General features: G+C 39.1%; 1 protein-coding gene across 6 annotated transcripts in view; it reads right to left on the bottom strand.

Annotated features, from left to right (window-relative positions):
- Positions 1-3,521: 3,521 nt before the first annotated feature.
- ZNF157 (zinc finger protein 157) overlaps positions 3,522-20,725 on the bottom strand; it is a 51,867-nt gene continuing 34,663 nt past the window's right edge. For 4 of the 6 annotated variants that reach the window (XM_082378211.1, XM_082378214.1, XM_082378212.1 and 1 more), the window contains 2 exons: positions 20,384-20,479; positions 3,522-19,451 (listed from right to left, as the gene is read on the bottom strand). In XM_082378211.1, the coding sequence (XP_082234337.1) occupies positions 18,427-19,451; positions 20,384-20,479 (1,121 nt within the window). In that variant the 3' untranslated portion in view covers positions 3,522-18,426. Of the gene's footprint in view, positions 19,452-20,383; positions 20,566-20,725 lie in introns of all 6 variants that reach the window. The other 2 variants (XM_082378215.1, XM_082378216.1) reach the window with 2 other exon arrangements.

Below are 20,725 nucleotides of genomic sequence, written 5' to 3'. Positions count from 1 at the left end.
CAAAAGACACAGGCTTGCTGAATGGATACAAAAACAAGACCCATATATATGCTGTCTACAAGAGACCCACTTTAGACCTAGGGACACATACAGACTGAAAGTGAGGGGATGGAAAAAGATATTCCATGCAAATGGAAATCAAAAGAAAGCTGGAGTAGCTATACACATATCAGATAAATAGACTTTAAAATAAAGAATGTTACAAGAGACAAGGAAGGACACTACATAGTGATCAAGGGATCAATCCAAGAAGAAGATATAACAATTATAAATATATATGCACCCAACATAGGAGCACCTCAATACATAAGGCAACTGCTAACAGCTATAAAAGAGGAAATCGACAGTAACACAATAATAGTGGGGGACTTTAACACCTCACTTACACCAATGGACAGATCATCCAAAATGAAAATAAATAAGGAAACAGAAGCTTTAAATGACACAATAGACCAGATAGATTTAATTGATATTTATAGGACATTCCACCCAAAAACAGCAGATTACACTTTCTTCTCAAGTGCGCACGGAACATTCTCCAGGATAGATCACATCTTGGGTCACAAATCAAGCCTCAGTAAATTTAAGAAAATTGAAATCATATCAAGCATCTTTTCTGGCCACAACGCTATGAGATTAGAAATGAATTACAGGGAAAAAAACGTAAAAAACACAAACACATGGAGGCTAAACAATACGTTACTAAATAACCAAGAGATCACTGAAGAAATCAAAGAGGAAATCAACAAATACCGAGAGACAAATGACAATGAAAACACGACGACCCAAAACCTATGGGATGCAGCAAAAGCAGTTCTAAGAGGGAAGTTTATAGCTATACAAGCCTACCTAAAGAAACAAGAAAAATCTCAAGTAAACAATCTAACCTTACACCTAGAGAAACTAGAGAAAGAAGAACAAACAAAACCCAAAGTTAGCAGAAGGAAAGAAATCATAAAGACCAGAGAAGAAATAAATGAAATAGAAACAAAGAAAACAATAGCAAAGGTCAATAAGACTAAAAGCTGGTTCTTTGAGAAGATAAACAAAATTGATAAGCCATTAGCCAGACTCATCAAGAAAAAGAGGGAGAGGACTCAAATCAATAAAACCAGAAATGAAAAAGGAGAAGTTACAACAGACGCCGCAGAAATAAAAAGCATCCTAAGAGACTACTGCAAGCAACTCTATGCCAATAAAATGGACAACCTGGAAGAAATGGACAAATTCTTAGAAAGGTATAACCTTCCAAGACTGAACCAGGAAGAAATAGAAAATATGAACAGACCAATCACAAGTAATGAAATTGAAACTGTGATTAAAAATCTTCCAACAAACAAAAGTCCAGGACCAGATGGCTTCACAGGTGAATTCTATCAAACTTTTAGAGAAGAGCTAACACCTATCCTTCTCAAACTCTTCCAAATAATTGCAGAGGAAGGAACACTCCCAAACTCATTCTATGAGGCCACCATCACCCTGATACCAAAACCAGACAAAGACACTACAAAGAAAGAAAATTACAGACCAATATCACTGATGAATATAGATGCAAAAATCCTCAACAAAATACTAGCAAACAGAATCCAACAACACATTAAAAGGATCATACACCATGATCAAGTGGGATATATCACAGGGATGCAAGGATTCTTCAATATATGCAAATCAATCAATGTGATACACCCTATTAACAAATTGAAGTATAAAAACCATATGATCATCTCAATAGATGCAGAAAAAGCTTTTGACAAAATTCAACACCCATTTATGATAAAAACTCTCTAGAAAGTGGGCATAGAGGGAACCTACCTCAACATAATAAAGGCCATATATGACAAACCCACAGCAAACATCATTCTCAACGGTGAAAAACTGAAAACATTTCCTCTAAGATCAGGAACGAGATGAGGATGTCCACTCTCGCCACTATTATTCAACATAGTTCTGGAAGTCCTAGCCACGGCAATCAGAGAAGAAAAAGAAATAAAAGGGATACAAATTGGAAAAGAAGAAGTAAAACTGTCACTGTTTGCAGATGACATGATACTATACATAGAGAATCCTAAAACTGCCACCAGAAAACTGCTAGAGCTAATTAATGAATATGGTAAAGTTGCAGGATACAAAATTAATGCACAGAAATCTCTTGCATTCCTATACACTAATTATGAAAACCCTGAAAGGAAAATTAAGGAAACACTCCCATTTACCATTGCAACAAAAAGAATAAAATACCTAGGAATAAACCTACCTAGAGAGACAAAAGACCTGTATGCAGAAAACTATAAGACACTGATGGAAGAAATTAAAGATGATACCAACAGATGGAGAGATATACCATGTTCTAGGATTGGAAGAATCAACATTGTGAAAATGACTATACTACCCAAAGCAATCTACAGATTCAATGCAATCCCTATCAAATTACCAATGGCATTTTTTACAGAGCTAGAATAAATCATCTTAAAATTTGTATGGAGACACAAAAGACCCCGAATAGCCAAAGCAGTCTTGAGGGAAAAAAACGGAGCTGGAGGAATCAGACTCCCTGACTTCAGACTATACTGCAAAGCTACAGTAATCAAGACAATATGGTACTGGCACAAAAACAGAAACATAGATCAACGGAACAAGATAGAAAGCCCAGAGATAAACCCACGCATCTATGGTCAACTAATCTATGACAAAGGAGACAAAGATATACAATGGAGAAAAGACTGTCTCTTCAATAAGTGGTGCTGGGAAAACTGGACAGCTACATGTAAAAGAATAAAATGAGAATACTCCCTAACACCATACACAAAAATAAACTCAAAATGGATTAGAGACCTAAATGTAAGACTGGACACTATAAAACTCTTAGAGGAAAACATAGGAAGAACACTCTTTGACATAAATCACAGCAAGATCTTTTTTGATCCACCTCCTAGAGTAATGGAAATAAAAACAAAAATAAACAAATGGGACCTAATGAAACTTCAAAGCTTTTGCACAGCAAAGGAAACCATAAACAAGATGAAAAGACAACCCTCAGAATGGGAGAAAATATTTGCAAATGAATCAACGGACAAAGGATTAATCTCCAAAATATATAAACAGCTCATTCAGCTCAATATTAAAGAAACAAACACCCCAATCCAAAAATGGGCAGAAGACCTAAATAGACATTTCTCCAAAGAAGACATACAGACAGCCACGAAGCACATGAAAATATGCTCAACATCACTAATTATTAGAGAAATGCAAATCAAAACTACAATGAGGTATCACCTCACACCAGTTAGAATGGGCATCATCAGAAAATCTACAAACAACAAATGCTGGAGAGGGTGTGGAGAAAAGGGAACCCTCTTGCACTGTTGGTAGGAATGTAAATTGATACAGCCACTATGGAGAACAATATGGCTGTTCCTTAAGAAACTAAAAATAGAATTACCATATGACCCAGCAATCCCACTACTGGGCACATACCCAGAGAAAACTGTAATTCAAAAAGACACATGCACCTGAATGTTCATTGCAGCACTATTTACAATAGCCAGGTCATGGAAACAACCTAAATGCCCATCAACAGACGAATGGATAAAGAAGTTGTGGTACATATAAACAATGGAACATTTCTCTGCCATAAAAAGGAACGAAATTGAGTCATTTGTTGAGACGTGGATGGATCTAGAGACTGTCATACAGAGTGAAGTAAGTCAGAAAGAGAAAAACAAATATCATATATTAACGCATGTATGTGGAACCTAGAAAAATGGTACAGATGAGCCGGTTTGCAGGGCAGAAGTTGAGACACAGATGTGGAGAACAGACATATGGACACCAAGGGGGGAAAACTGCGGTGGGGTGGGGATGGTGGTGTGCTGAATTGGGCGATTGGGATTGACATGCATACACTGATGTGTATAAAATTGATGACTAATAAGAACCTGCAGTATAAAAAAACAAACAAAACAACTAATACTAAACTTTCATTGGGTTATTTGTATGGAAATATGTTAATATAAATGTTTCAGACATTACATGAAATTTCTAAGAATCTTATATGTTCTGGTATAATGTTATAAGTCATAATCCTAGTTATTACTTTAAAATGTATATCTCAGAAATAACTAATTTTCTTGTCAACTGCATTATTATGAACTTTCATCAAATCTTTAACCGTGGTCATTTTTAAGTCTTTTTGTCATTTACAGACAGTTCTGGGTGTACTCTGATGCTTTTGCAAATATGTTCCTATAAAAGGGTTTCATCTTCAAGAAATTCATGGAAAAGACTCTGACAAGTACAGGTTTCTGGTAACTGACTGTACTGCTGAACTGAATGAATAAGCATTTTCAGAACTCTAATGAAAAACTGATGAACTCATAAAAGTACTAACAAAAGATCAAGATGAAAAAAAATTAATTACATGGGACTGAGTGAACTGATGAGGATGAGTATAATTTTTGTGACTTTCTGTTTGAATTAAAAAAAAAATCCCACAAGGACTCAGAGGCAAAGAATATACAAATCAATTTTCACTGCAAAGTAAAAGAGCTGTTACAGTGGAGAATTACTGGACTGAATGTCAATATTATGACATAGTATGAGTGTGTTTCATGTTTGGTAATTGCAATCATTGTTGCTTTTGTTGTGGTCATCCATGTACAATGCTTGGTGTCAGTCTATTTATCTCTTGTAAAAATAAAATACAGTGTGTGTGTGAAAAAAAATGCAGAAGGGCAACTACAAAGAGAAAATCTTGAAAGCAGCAAGAGAAAAATGACTCATCATATAGAAGAGAACCCCAATAACATTCACAACTGACTTCTCTTCAAAAACAACAGAGGCCAGAAGGCAATGGAATGACATATCCAAAGTACTGAAAGAAAAAACCTACCAACCAAGAATCTCATATCCAGCAAAAATATCTTTTAAAAATGAAGGAAGAATAAACACATTCCCAGATAAACACTCAGCTTCTTGAATCTGTAGGTTTGTCTTTTACCAAATTTAGGAAGTCTTCAGCAATTAATTCTTTGAGCAGTTCTTCAGTCATGCCCTATTTCTCCTCTCCTCCAGGACTATTAAATATTTTGTTATAATCCCACAAGTCCCTGAGGATCCATTCATTTTTTGAAAATATTTGTTTCTTTATTTATTTGGTTGCACCAGATCTTAGTTGCAGCAGGTGGACTCCTTAGTTGTGGCATGTGGGCTCCTTAGTTGTGGCATGCAAACTCTTGGTTGCGCATGCATGTGGGATCTAGTTCCCTGACCAGAGATAGAACCCGGGCCCCCTGCATTGAGAGTGTGGAGTCTTAACCACTGCTCCACCAGGGAAGCCCCCCATTCATTTTAAAATTTTATTTCCTCTCTGTTGTTCAAACTGGGTAATTTCTGTTCTTCTGTCTTCCAACCCACTGATTCCTTCATCTGTTTCTCCACTGAGCTCATCTTTTGAGTTTTTTATTATGGTTATTCTATTTTTCAGTTCTAAATTTCCGTTTGGTTTTTATTTCTATCTTCTATATCTTTGCTGAGACCTTCTATTTCTCTTCTGTGACTCTATTTTGGCATCTGTTTCAAGTGTGTTCATAATTGATCATTGAAGCATTTTTATTATGGCTACTTTAAAATATTTGTCAGATAATTCTAACATCTCTGTCATCTTGGTGTTCACATGTATTCCTGATTCTTGGTGTGGTAAGTGATTTTCAATTGAAAGATGAACATTTTCATGGAATTCCCTGGGGGTCCAGTGGTTAGGACTTTACGTTCTCACTGCCATGGCCTGGGTTCAATCCCTGGTCAGGGAACTAAAATCCCACAAGCTGCACAGCCAAAAAAAAAGAAAGATGAACATTTTCGATATTATGTTGTAAGATCCTGGTTCTTATTTATGGCCACACCACGGGGCTTGTGGGATCTTAGTTCTCCAACCAGGGATTGAACCCAGGCCCACGGCAGTAAAAGTGCTGAGTGCTAACCACTGGACCACCAGGGAATTCCCTAAACCTTCTTTCTAAGCTGGCTTTTTCTGACACCACTCCAGCAGGGAAAAGAAGTGGAGGGTGCCAGTTTGTTAATGCCAGCTATGGGGAGAAGTCTAGTTTCCCCACTCAGCCTCTGTTAATAACAGAGTTGGGAGGCTCCTTGCTACTGCTGGGCAAGACTGGGAGTTCCACAACCAAGTAGGGCTCCACTATTTCCCTGGCTGGAAAGGGTAGCAGTGCCTCCCTACTGTTTTCCACATGGCCTCCAATGACACCACCCTAGGGGAAAAGGGAGGGGTGCCTTGATGCTGATATGTGAGAAAGGAAGTATAGGCTCCCTGTATGGTTTCCACTGACATCATATAGGTGAAGGCTCATTACCACCCAGTGGGGACAAAAGTCCTGGCTTCATAGTCGATTTTTTCTGACACCACCTCGGCAGGGGTTTGGCATGACTTTTACTGTCCGTTCAGGGTGAAAATATAAGCTCTTCACTTGGCATTTATTAGCATTGATGGGAGTTGGGCCACATTTTTTTTCTATACTTTTGGGATGCAGTAAAGCAACTATTTTCTGAAAGTTTACCATATTGTTAAGCTGCCCATTCCCTGGTTCTTTTACTGAACAGAACTGGCTTTTGTAGGGTCTTTTTTCTTGTCTGGGCCCATCGGCATTTCTAGGTTGCCAGGTTCTCCACCACTGTCAGATATATGAGGCAAAAAGAAAACCCATGGAACCAATGTTCTTTTCTTCCCCCCCCCTGCCCCGCGCCACACAGCTTGTGGGATTTCAGTTCCCTGACCGGGGATTGAACCCAGGCCATGACAGTGAAACACCAAGTCCTAACCACTAGGCCACCAGGGAACTCCCAATGTGCTCTTTTCTTTTGGGTCCTGAGGTCCTTAGCCAGCTTGCCTCCTTCACTCCACTTTTCTGAGTCAGCTTATGTTTGTTTTATAAATATCATTTCCAAAGTTTTTTATTGTACTTAGCAGGAGGAATAGGGAAAAGTGCTGCTCCACTTTCTCCCAGAAAGAGAGAATCTGCTCCATTCTCCCAGAAGTGGAAATCATGTAATTGGGTCTTTTAAAATATTTCCCGGGCTTCCCTGGTGGCGCAGTGGTTAAGAATCCGCCTACCAATGCAGGGGACACGGGTCTGAGCCCTGGTCCGGGAAGATCCCACATGCCACGGAGCAACTAAGCCTGTGCACCACAACTACTGAGCCTGCATGCCACAACTACTGAAGCCCGCGCGCCCTAGAGCCCATGCTCTGCAACAAGAGAAGCCACCGCAATGAGAAGCCCGCACACCGCAAGGAGGAGTAGCCCCCGCTCACCGCAACTAGAGAAAGCCCGCACGGAGCAACAAAGCCCCAACTCAGCCAAAAATAAATAAATAAATTAATTAATTAATTAATCAATTTAAAAAAATATTTCCGAAGTCTCTACTTACTTTCTGAGCATGTGGAATACATTTACAACAACTTTTAAAATATCCTTGTCTGCTAATACTAACCTCTGTGTCACTTCTGGGTTGGTTGATTGCTTGATTATTCTCATTACTTTTCCTATTTTCTTAACTCTTTTCATGCCTGGTAATATTTGATTGAATGCCAGACATTGTGAATTCTATTTTGTTGGGTACTGGGCATTTATGCATTTCTATAAGTCATCTGGAGTTTTGTTCTGGGACACAGCTAAGTTACTTGGAAGGAGTTTGATCCTTGCACATCTTGCTAATATAATTTTTTAGGTGTATCTGGAGCAGTTCTCAGCCTAGGGCTAATTAATCCCTGCTACTGAGGCAATAGCTTCTTGAATTCTCTACCCAATGCCCTATTTTTCCAGTCTAGCTATTGAGAACAGGCACTATTCACAGCCCTGTGTGAGCATCAGACACCATTTCCTCTTATCCTTTCGGATGGTTCTCTCCCTGGCCTCAGTTTCCTCACACACATGTGCTGATTGATACTCAACTGAATACTCAAGGAGGACCCTAGGCAGATCACCCCGATCTTCTCTCTGTGCAGTTGTCTCCACTTTGGTGGTGTGTCCTACAAATTCTAGCTGCCTTGTTCTCCCTAGACTCTCAGTTCCTTCTCAATTCAGGGAATTCACCAGTCTCTTCCTCAGTTTCCCCTCTCTGTGCAGTACCCTGGAAACTCTCTCGAGGAAGTATGTTGGACAAATCATATGATTCACTTTATTTGTTTCCCTTTCCTCAGGGATCACTGTTCTTCATTGCCTGATATCCAGTGTCTTGAAAACCTTTTTTTTTTTTTCTCAATGTACTTTGTCTGGTTTTTGTTCTGTTTGTTCCTGGCATGAGGGTAAATCCAGGCCCTGGGACTCCATCTTGGCTAGAAGAAGTCACAGGCAGGAATTTATAAATGTGGAGATTTGTCCATGGAGATCATCAGTAAGAGATATATTTCAGTTGGTGTGATTTTTATGAATGATGAATACTGTAACCTGGGTTTGAGACAAGTATGCCAAAGAACCTGTATCTATAAACAAGGAACTTGTATCTACTAAGTGCTCATCAGTGTGGGATATATTGAGAAGTATTTAAGAAAGGGGAGATATGTCAATGTAGGCTGTCAATGAGATATTCTCCAGTAGGTGAAAATTTATGTTCAACTGGGATTTTTAATGTAAAAAAATTCCAATGGGCAGGTATTTGCACATCAGAAGATTTGTAAATTGGGTTGTCAATGAGTGATATGACTTTGGTGAGTATTTAAGAATAAAGAGATTTGTCACCAGTGATCATCAATAGAGTTATACCTGGTTGAGGGGGAGAGGTTTTTATGAATATAGATCCTGGTAAATGTGGAGCTATCACTTAGGGATACATTGATAGGTGTATAAGAATGGAGAGATATACAACAGGTATCGTCAATAGGGTATATGTCAACAAGGGTATTAATAATGGGTATATTTTTTAAATGAGCTGGGCAATAGGACATATGCCAATAGTCAAGTGTTTAAAAACAAGGCAAATTGTCATCAAAGGTTATAAATAGGTTACACCATCAGGTGGGTGTTTATAAAGACTTTTCAATGGACAAACAACAATGGAGTATGTATTATGGAGGTTATTTATAAAAAGAGATTTTTCAACAGGGATTATAAATAAGAAAGATGCCAGTGGGTGTTTATGCATAAGATTTCTCAGTGGCAGACTGGTGATATGTCAATAGTTTTTATTTCTCAGTGAGGAGATTTGTCAAGAGGGGTCATGAGTGGAGATATTTTAAGGGGTTTTTTTTGGAATGGGGTGATTTTTTTTTTCCCCAACAGGTTAAGGAATGAAAGATTTTCCAGTGAGTAGATATTTATGAGAAGGAAGATTTGCCAATGGGGACTGTCAATGGAGATATGCCAGTGGAATATTTGTGAATACAAAGATAGTGCAAAAGTGATTGCAGGAGGCCTTATATAAACATCTCCCCTTGATTGTGCGTGTAACCTGTGAATGTGATGAGATATAATTCCATGATTATATTACATTATGTAGCAAATTAATTGCAAATGTAATTAAGGTTACTAATCAGTTTGCCTTAAAATAGGGAGATTATCCAGGTGAGCCTAATCTAGTTAAGTACCTTAGCCCTTCAGAAATGCAGAGTTTTCTCCTGCTGGTGACAGAAGAGGATGCTGGAGAAATTGGAAGCATGAGAAGCATTTGGCACGTCCTAATTGACTTTGAAGACAAAGAGGCCCACATTGTGAGGCATGCAGTTGGCCTTTAGAAGCAGAGAGCAACCACCACTGGCTGACAGCCAACAAAGAAATGGGAACCTCAGTACTACAACTGCAAGGAACTAAGTTGTGCCAATAACATGAATAAGATTGAAATGGATTCTTCCTAAGAGCCTCCATAGAAGAGTCCAGTGTGGCCAACACTTTGACTTTGGTTTTGTGAGACCATTAAGCAGAGAACCCAGTCAAGCTTACTTGGACTTCTGACCTGTGAGATCATAAATGGGTGTTGCTTTAAGCTGTTAAGTTTGTGGTAATTTGTTACACAACGATAGAAATCTAATACAGTATTTGCCAGCTGGGTATTTGTGAAAGAGGGGATATGCCACAATGAAGAGAGGTTACTTTTCAAGGGAATTATTTACACAGGGCTTGGGGATTTGTCATCTGTTCTTGGCAACAGTAGAGATTTATAAACATGGGGATTTGTCCACAGTGAGGACTGCATAATGGAGAATTGTTATGGGTTGAATTGTGTCCTCCAAAAAGATACATAACCCCCACCATTTCAGAATGTGACCTCACTTGGAAATAGAAGCAGGAACATTATCACTTGGGGGGTGGCTGTCTCAGAAGTCTTTGAAAATGTTGGTATTTTTCAGTGGGGGGATTTGTACACTAGAAATTAGTGTATGAGCATCACCATAAGAAAAACATTACAAATGAGTATATTAAATATTTGTAATGTCTTTGAGTTTGTCAAAATCATGAGTTAAAGATGCCAGAGGGCATGCAATTACTACTAGTATTATACATTATTTCCAATATTATAAATTATCATGCCTAATAAAACATTATTTGCAATAATGTAAATAGTCATTACTAAGATCTATCACTACTATTATAAAATATATTTACCATTACTATTACTAATAATAACTAGTACAGAGAGCTATATGCCTAGCACTGTTTTAAGTACTTTACATATATAATGTCATTTAATATTCACACTGCCCGTATGAGTTAGGCATTATTTTTATCCCCATTTTACAGATGTAGAAACAGGCATAGAGAAGTAATATGATTTCCCCAAGGACACAGAGCTAGGAAAAGGCAGGATTTCTTTCTCAGTCGTAAGTGGGAATTAATTAATTGTTTTTCTTTAAAAAATATTACAAGGAATCAAATTAATAATCAAATTAATATTACAAGGAATCAAATACTGACTTAGTTAATATCTTTTTTATTTTTATAATATTTCTTAAAACTTTATTGAGATGCAATCCACATACAATAAAATTTACCCATTTAATATGACAATTAAATTAATTTTAGTATATTCACAAAGTTGTGCAACCATCACAATAGAATTTTAGAATATTTTCATCATCCCAAAGAGAAGCCCATTAGCAGTCACTCTCCAGTTCTCCCACCTCCCCCAACCCCAGCCCTAGGTAACCACTAATCTACTTTCTGTCTCCATAGTTTTACTTATTCTGGACATTTCATACAAATGGAATCATACAATATGTGGTCTTTTGTGACTGGCTTCTTTCAAGTAACATGTTTTCAGAGTTCATCCATTTTGTAGCATGTATCAGTACATCATCCCTTTTTATTACTGAATATTTTATTGGATGGATATACCACATTTTGATCATCCATTCATTAGTTGATGGATATTTGGGTTGTTTCCACTTTGGGACTACTCTGAATAATGCTGCTGTGAACATTTGTGTGTAAGTTTTTGTATGGATATATGTTTTAATTTCTCTTGGGTGGATACCCAGGAGTGGAATACCTAGATCATATGGTAACTCTATGTTTAACATTTTAAGAAACTTCCAAACTTTCTTCCAAAACAGCTGCACCACTTTACATTCCATTAGCAATGTAAGATGGGTCCAATTTTTCTACATCCTCGTCAACACTTGCTATTGTCTATCTTTTTTATTCTAGCCTACTAGTGGTTGTGAAGTATTATCTCATTGTGGTTTTGATTTCCATTTCCCTAATGCCTAATGATGCTGTGCAGCTTTTCATGTGCTTAGGCCATTCACATATCTCATTTGGAGAAATGTCTATTCAGATCCTTTGCCCATTTTTAAGTTGGGTTATTTTTTTTTATTGGGTTATACAAGTCCTTTATATATCTGAGATACACATCCCTTATCAGATATATGATTTGCAAATATTTTTTCCCATTCTGTGGGTTGACATTTTACTTTCTTGACAGTACTGTTTACCACACAAAAGTTTTTAATTTTGATGAAGCCCAATTTATTTCCTTTTTGTTTTATAGTACGTGCTTTTGGTGTCATAGCTAAGAAACCATTAAGGCCTCGGATTTGAATACAGATTTGGCTTCAGTGTTCATGTTCTTCATCATTACACTACATTGCCTGTCTAGCAATTGTCACTGTTAGTAATATTACACATGAAGTTATTATTATGAGAGTTTTGTGTTTTGACCGGAAAAAATATCCAAGGGGTGAATACACCCATAAATCATCCTCCAATCCTAGCACAGACCTCAGAAGGATTCTGGGTAGGGACTGTGAGACCCATTTTTTCAGGGAGAAGTAATGAGGGTCGGGTGAGGGTAGGGCCAGCCCCCAGGCTACCCATGGAGCTGGACCCCATGCTGCACACCTCACAGGACTGCCAACCCCTCGTACTTCCTCTCAGCCATCAGAGATTCTTTTCCAAGCAGAGATTCACACACAGACACATGGAATGTGGGGGTAAGGGGTAACTCATTTTACTCACCTTAATGGATTTTCTAGAAGGGTAATGGGAGGAAATGTAGTGACTCACACCAGGACTCTGAACTAAATAGCCTCTCTGTAGGGTCTGTTTCTCCATAGCAGCCACAGCTAAAGGGATCTACCTGGAAGGTGCTCCCTCTGGAGCCTGCAACTCCCACTTGCTGTTTAATGCCTGCGGCCACATCCAGTGTATACAACAGTCCTTGGTGTTGAGAAACAGTTGGCAAAACCAGAAAATAAGCAATAAGACATGTGAACGTACCCAGGATTGAGGTAACATCAGGGAGGGTAAAGTAACCTATTCCATGTATTGGGGAACTGCTAGAAGCAGCAGGAACAGTCTGTGGTTCCAGACAATAGGTCAGGGCTGAGGAAACATCCCCGGACACTAGAAAACAGCCATAGGGACCAGGAAACAGTCATGGCAGTGATGTGAACAGTCAGAGAAATTATCAAACGGCCAGAGGACCAGAAAACAGTCCTTGTAGTTAGAGGACAACCAGAGAGACTCTAGAACAGGCAAATGGAAGAAGAAAACATCCCTAAATGTCATGCAACAGCTATAAATACCTAGGAGACAGCCAGACAGATAAGGGAACAATCTCAAGCTGAGGGCACAGCCAGAGAAACCAGGAAACAGCTAACGGGACAAGGGGGTAGTGTCTGGACCTGAGGAACATAGGGATCATCAAACATCTGAAGAGACCACAAAACAGTCCTTGTATTTGGAAGACAGTCAGAGGGGCTACAAAAGAGCGAGAGCAACAGGGCCTAGATCCAGAGGATCAGGCCAAAAACATCAAAGAAGAGTCTCTGAAGTGCTGGGAAAGGAAAAATTAAAAAGCAGTCTGCAGGGCTGGGGAACCACCAGAGTCCAAGGAACAATTATAGCGATTGAAACAGCCAACAAACCAATTTACAGAAATCAGGGAACAGTGACTGGTCCTAATAGAGGGTCATCAGAAACTGTGGGGAGTAATCACAGGGATCAAATATAGTATATTAATGACTAGTGGGAATTCAACAATCACGGGAGCTAATATAGCACCAGCAGATATGGTTATGGGGACTCATGGGAGTCAAAGACACTGTACTGGCGACCAATAGAAGATCATCAGAAACCATGAAGGGCTCTAATGCAGGGTAGGCTCTAATGAGTCCCAGGCATTATGCTGGGGCTCATGAGGTCAATGCATTGTATTAGAGGATAAGTAACCTGCATCCACAGGGATAGGGGTAGCGAATGGGCTGATGCTGGGGTGGAGACAAAAATCACTTTAGTGGTGGCTAATGGTAATCAGCAGGGTAATAAAGTACTAATGTGGGATCAGCAGACACTAGTCAGATTTTTTATGAAGATCAAAGACACTCTACCCATGACCAAGATTAGAAGACACAGTGATGACACTAATTAATATAGGATCAGTAGCAGATACTGTGATTGAAAAACGTGAGGCAAAGGCTCTAAACTAGTAGCTGGTAGTCAGTAGTCTCAGTGTTGAGGCCAGTATAGGGTTAGCAAACATGGTGATGGGCTCTAATGTATGGTCAGCATGCACTGTACTGGGGCATCATTGTATTCAGACACTGTATTAGTGGCTAATGGGGGATCAACAGGCACAGTGATGATGGTTAATGCAGGGTCAGCAACACTGTGATTGGGACTTATGAAGGTCAAAGACATTGTACTCATTGCTAATGGGTGGTCAGCAAGATGAGACTACTGTGGAATCAGCAGATACTGTGCCAGAAGCTCATGGAGGTTAGTCTCTGATCTTGTGGCTAATTGGGGATCAGCAAATACATTGCTGGAACCTCATGCATATTGAAGAAACAGTACTGCTGCCTAATGGAGGATCAACAGACACTGGGATCGGAGCTAACGTGGGGTCAGCAAACTCTACTCAGGCCACAAGGGGTCAAAGACACAATACTCGTGGTTAAAGGAGAGGGAGGGGGACTCAGCAGCAGACACAGGGATTCAGCTACTGTAAGGACAAAAAATATGGTAATGGGTCCTCAAGGAGGTCATACTCTGTGTGGGTGTCTGACAAGTCAGAAGACATTAACGTATGGTCAGCAGATACACTAATAGGCTATAATGTAAGGTCAGACGACATAGTGATGGAGGCTATTTAGGGGTCCTCAGGTAAAAAACTTGGAACTTGGTAAATGGGGGATCAGAAGATAGAGTGACAAGGTCATGTGAGTTCTGCAGACATTGTGCTGGAGCTCAAGAGGATCAAAGTCACCATATTCGTGGCTAACTGGGGAACAGCAGATAAATATTGGTGCAACTGTGCTGTGTTGTGGGTTCATGGGGGTCAAAGACACTGTACTCATGGCTAATAAAAAACCAGCAGACATAGTGAGGGGATCTAATGTAGGATGAGCAGACACTGCGATTAGAACTCATTGGATTAAATATACTGTACAGTGGCCAATGGGGAATGAACAAAGTGGTGAGAGCCAACATGGGGTCAACAGCCACTGCATTAGGTATAAAGGAAGGTGATGACACATCGCTGGGAGCTAATGGGAGGTCAGCAGTCACCATGTTGAGTCTAAAAGAGGGCAAAAGACATGATACTGAGTTAATAGATCATCAGTCACTAAGCTGGAGGCTAAAGGAGTGAAAAGACACTATGCTGTAAGTAAATGGAGGTCAGTAAAAATTGTAATGGCAGCTAAAAGGGGTTGCGAGACAAGATGCTATGAGCTAAAGGGGGTCAGCAGACTCTGCTGGAATAAAAAGTGTGGGAAGACAAGCTATTGTGAGCTAATGGAAGGTCAGCAGACACTGTGCTCTTGACTAAAGGTGGTGATAAGAACTGCTATAAGCTAATGGAGTGGGTGTTAGTAGACACTGTGCAGACATGTGATGGCGGTAAGAACTACATCATGGTAGCTAATGGAGGATTAGGAGAGACTGTGCTCAGGCTATTGGGAGCCAAATACACACAGTAGTATTGGCCAGTAGGGATCACCACATAAGTGATGGTAGCTAATGGAAGGCCAGCACAACCCATCATGGGGCCTTAGTAAAGGTCATTTTCATGGAGCAAAACCATTTCTAAAGCCTTGGGAGGACCAAGTCTCCCATTGCCAGTGTCTTTCATCTGATCTAGTGGTCAAGATTCTTGGTTTTCTCCCAAGCAGCCCACATTTGACTTCTGATATGGGAACAGGGAACTCTTTATTGTTGTTTTAAAATTTTAATTGACATATAATTTACGTACAATAAAATGCACAAATCTTAAGTTTACTCATTTGATGACCTTGTGTATCCCCATTAACATCCACTCCAGTCAAGATACAGAATAGTTCCATCACCCTGGGGAGTTCCCTCCTACCTCTTAGGAGTTAATTCCTACCCCAGAGGCAATCACTCATCTGCTTTCTGTCACTATAGATTACTTTTATTTATGTTTGACATTTTCCATAATAATAATAATTTTAAAACATCAAATTTAGTTTTTTTAATGGATGAGATGAAGATTGGAAGAACTGATGAGATATCATCTTGATAAACTTAATAATTAGTAAATGAGGATGAGGGCATGCTATATACAAAGTGAAGAAAGTGTAATATGTATATTCAAGTGTATGATGTATTGGGGGGCATCTGGTGATTAATTCAAATATCCTGGGTTGTCATAATCATTATGGAACACTCAGGGATAAAAGCAAAAAAAAGTATTTAATTTAGCATCAATTTACTATGGCACAGTGCTACCAAGTACTAAAGGTAAGGATTCACTTTTGTTTATCAAAAAAGTGCAAGAGAAAATATTCACAAGGTTGAGAGGTTTATCATTAATAGACCGCCACTAAAGAAAACTCTAAAGGATATTTTTCAGGCAAAGAAGAAAATGATCCTGGAGGAAATGCAGAAAAGAATGAAGAGCAACCAAAGTGGTAAATATGTGGGTAAAATAAAATGAATATATAAAACAGAAATGTTTTCTGGGGAGACATACACACACATGTATACACACACACTTATATACGTATATATAGATACATATATTACATATAAATATATATATACCCCATAATACATCATAATATTTTTAAATATATATGTATATACATGTATATGAGCAAATTTTCTATTAAAAGATTAACTTTCAAAGACAATTTCTTAGAGAAAACCATACAATACTATTTAAAATTTAAAAAGGTGAGTTAAATAAAAAGACAAACCATATTCATGGATGGGAGGGCTTAAAGCCATTTTACACCTTTCAGATCGGCAACAATTTAAAAAGAACAGATAAGTCCTGGTGAATATGTGGGAAAATGTAAACTTTTTCTCAAACTGCTCATGAGAGTGTAAATTAGTGCAATTTTTTTAACTTTAAAATTTAGTCAAGTTGAAAAACTTCTATATCAATCAGAACCCAGTTAGGAGACAGAAACCATAATGATTATTTTAACAGAGAGAACTTAAAATGAATTTTTAACTAGTGATGAAGTTATTAACCACATAACTTAAAAGAGAAAGAGAGAACATTAAAATTATCATGGAGGTAGCAACTGCAGAAAGCAGCTGGCCTAGGGTAACAAGGGAAGAAGTTGGAATTATTAAAAATAGAAGGTTGGAAGCGGGGTCTCATGTGACTGGGATTCATACCTCTAAGGAGGTGGCACCAGCCAGATGCTGCTAGGTCTCTGAGGGGGTGGGGTACCCTAAAGCTGTTAGTGCTGGAAAAGGGCAAACTGGATTAAACTGCTGCTACCATGAGGAACTGCTGCTGCCCAAGTGAAGAAGCAATGCTGGGCTGACACTCAGATGAACAGGGAGCCAACCGGAAGGAAAAAAGGAGCAAGTCCCTTCTTCCTTCTGCAGGCTCAATATTTATATTTAGTATCTCTTACCGGTAAGACCCAACAGGGAGTAGCAGCTGGCAAGACAGAAATGTGTTCTGTAGAGTCATGGCCCCAGCATCACAAAGCCCAGTATAGAACGGTAGGTTCGGAGCTGAAGCACAATAGATTAATAACTGGCATACTATCTACACCCTGGACCCATCATTTCCACTTCTAGATTTAAACACTAAGCACAAAAACGATACAAATGTCTTTCACTAGGGGAATGGAGAGATAAATAAATATATTTATCAACATGGATAGATCTTGGAAATGTAACATTTCATGAAAAGAAGCAAGTTGCATAAGTTTTAAAATAGTGTGATACCACTGATGTAAAGTATTTAAAAGAAATGCAGCATTATATATTGTAGACTTCATATTACACAGAAAAAATTTAGGGTAGATTAAAATTCTAAATGTTGAAAGTGAAACCTTCACTTTAGAGGAAAGTATAGGAGAATATTATCATCTTGAAACCAATAATATGAAAACATAAAACCTCAGCAGAAGAAAAGAGTTAAAAAAATTAAAGAACCAGTCACAGTCTGAGGGGAGATATTTGCAACACACATGACTGAAAAATGATTTTTATATTTTCATATATTAAAAAAAACAAGAAAAACAACATTTAAACCAAGAAGTAAAAGATAAACAGCCCATTAGAAAACAATGAGCAAAGGATATGAACAGTCATTGCACAGATGAAATAAAACAAATGGCCAGTCAACAGGTAAGCCAATGTTTAACCTCACCACTAATTAGGAAAATCCAAATGAAATGAAAACAACAGTGAGCCACTCCCTAAGGGGATCAGGACAATTTTCACACCAATGTAAGAGCCAAATTGTTACAAGTGCACTCTGTGTGCACCAGTAATCAGATGGCCCAAAGGGCTTGGTCAAATGATGAGGGGAATCTTCTTAGAGAAGCTTTCTCCATAGTACAAGGCAAGGGCTGGCCTAAGTGAGTTATCTGATGTTCTGTGAGAAGTGCTTTCTGGCAGAAGGCTTTCCCACATTCTTGACATTCAAAGGGTCTCTCTCCTCTGTCAATGAGGCATACTTGCACATAGAAGGCATTTCTGCATTCACTTCATTCATAAAGTTTCTCTCCTATGTGAGTTCTCCGATGTTGACACAGGGATTTCTTCATACTGAAGATTTTTCCACATTCACTACATTCATAGGGTTTCTCTCCTGAATGCATTCTCTGATGTTCAATGAGGCGTGCTTTGACATAGAAGGCATTACCGCATTTATTACATTCATAAGGTTTCTCTCCTGTGTGAATTCGCTGATGTATTCCAAGAGATGAGTGCACCCTGAAAGATTTCCCACATTCGTTACACTGATAGGGTTTTTCACCTGTATGAGTTCTCTGGTGATTATTGAGAGTCATCTTCATTCTGAAGCATTTCCCACATTCACCACATTTATAGGGTTTCTCGCCTGTGTGAATTCTTTGATGTTGGTTTAGGGATTTTTTTGCACGAAAGTTTTTCCCACAATCACCACATTCATAGGGTTTCTCCCCTGTGTGAGTTCTCTGGTGTTGAGTAAGGGATATCTTAACACGAAATGTTTTCCCACATTCGCCACATTCATAGGGTTTCTCCCCTGTGTGAGTTCTCTGATGAATCATGAGGGTTGCCTTCTCAGAAAAGGTTTTCCCACACTCAGTGCATTCATAGGGTCTCTCTCCTGTGTGTGTTCTCCGATGCAGAATGAGTTGTGACTTCCTGCCAAAAGATTTTCCACATTCATTACATTCAAAGGGCTTCTCCCCTGTGTGAGTTTTCTGATGAGCAATGAGGTATGATCTTGCACTAAAGGTTTTTGCACATTCACCACATTTATAGGGTCTCTCGCCTGTGTGTATTCTCAGATGTTCAATAAGATTTGATTTCCTGCAGTAGGTTTTCCCACATTCATGACATTCAAAGTTTTTCTCTCCTGTGTGTGTTCTTTTATGTCCAACAAAGCCTGTTCTCTTGTAGAAGGCTTTCCCATATTCAACAGTTTGATCCAAAGTTTGAATCTTCTGATGCTGAAGGTCATTATCATGACTGAGGGCATTACCCCCAACAGAATTGTTGGCACACAGCAGTGAGAGAGAGCCTTTAAAAACAAATCAGATCATATCACTCTCACTCAAAACCCAACATAGGTTTTCCCTTGTCACAGTGTAAAATTAAAATGCTTAACAAAGCCTATAAAAATTCTACATAATTTAGCCCCCAGCTAACTCTCTGATATCACCTCTTAACACTCTCACCACCCACACTTAAGCCACACCAGCATCTTTGCTGTTCCTATGATATATTGCTCAGACTAGGCTTGGCACTTACTGTTCTCTCTGCTCAGAATACTAAAATTCCACATGGCTCTGTCTCTCTCACTTCACTGATGTTGGTGCACTAATGTTAACTTCCCCAAAGAGTCTTCTCTGACCACATTCCCCAAAAGCACAAACCCCATCACTGTCTATTCTTATCTTGAATTGATTTTCTTTTCACCACCAAACACCATGTACTTGTTTGTTTCTGGTCTCTTTCCCTCATTAGACTGCAAGCTCCAGGAGAACAGAGATATTACTTTATTCACTACTGGATCCCCACACCTAGAATGTGACCAGCATATAGTTGACCTCATTTAAGATTTGGTAGATGACTAAATGAATGTATGAACGATTGCTTGACAACAGAAGGCATCCAAGGCAATGGAAGGAAGGAAGGCAATTGAGAATACTAAAGAGAGACAGACTAGCTAAGAATAAATGCCTAAGCTGAGGCAGGCAGGGAAAGATAAGAGTGGTAAATGACTACAAAGATTGAGATAAAATAGGAGAGAGCACTTAAGTGTGAGTAGGATATTGGGATGTAGGATTTAGGTATCTAAAGCATATAGACCTTTGTCCTCCGGTCATTTTCAAAGAGCAAGGGCCTGTGAAAAGAGATTCCTGAAAAACACTGCACAAACTTAACCTTTGACCTGAATTCCTGAGCTCTTATTTCCCCTATTTTCCATATGCCTAGTTCTTGCTCACTCACCTGGGTAACCATGGCCTGAGGATTCCTCCTCTAATATCCACAGTTCTTCCCCTCGCTCCAACTTGAAGATCATCTCTGGTTTGGCCACGCAGAGGCCTGTTAATGGGAAATGGCACAGGACGTGGGCCAAGTTGTCTGAGCTTTAGGGCCTCTGATGGAGGAGAAAGGTGCATCTTCATGAGCTGCACAAGGAAGGGCGCCCATTGAAACCTTTCATTGGGGGAAGCGAGAACACACACACTCTTCCTGGTGCCCCAAACTGATAAATCATCTGTGACCCCTTGAATCTAGAACTAAAGTATTACTGAACTCTACAAAGGCTGCCCAGGTTACAGCAACCAA

This window comes from Balaenoptera borealis, assembly GCF_965194805.1.
Source record: "Balaenoptera borealis genome assembly, chromosome: X".
Classification (NCBI taxonomy): Eukaryota; Metazoa; Chordata; class Mammalia; order Artiodactyla; family Balaenopteridae; genus Balaenoptera; species Balaenoptera borealis.
Note: the sequence above shows the minus strand (reverse complement) of the source record. Positions and strands in the feature narration are given on the sequence as shown.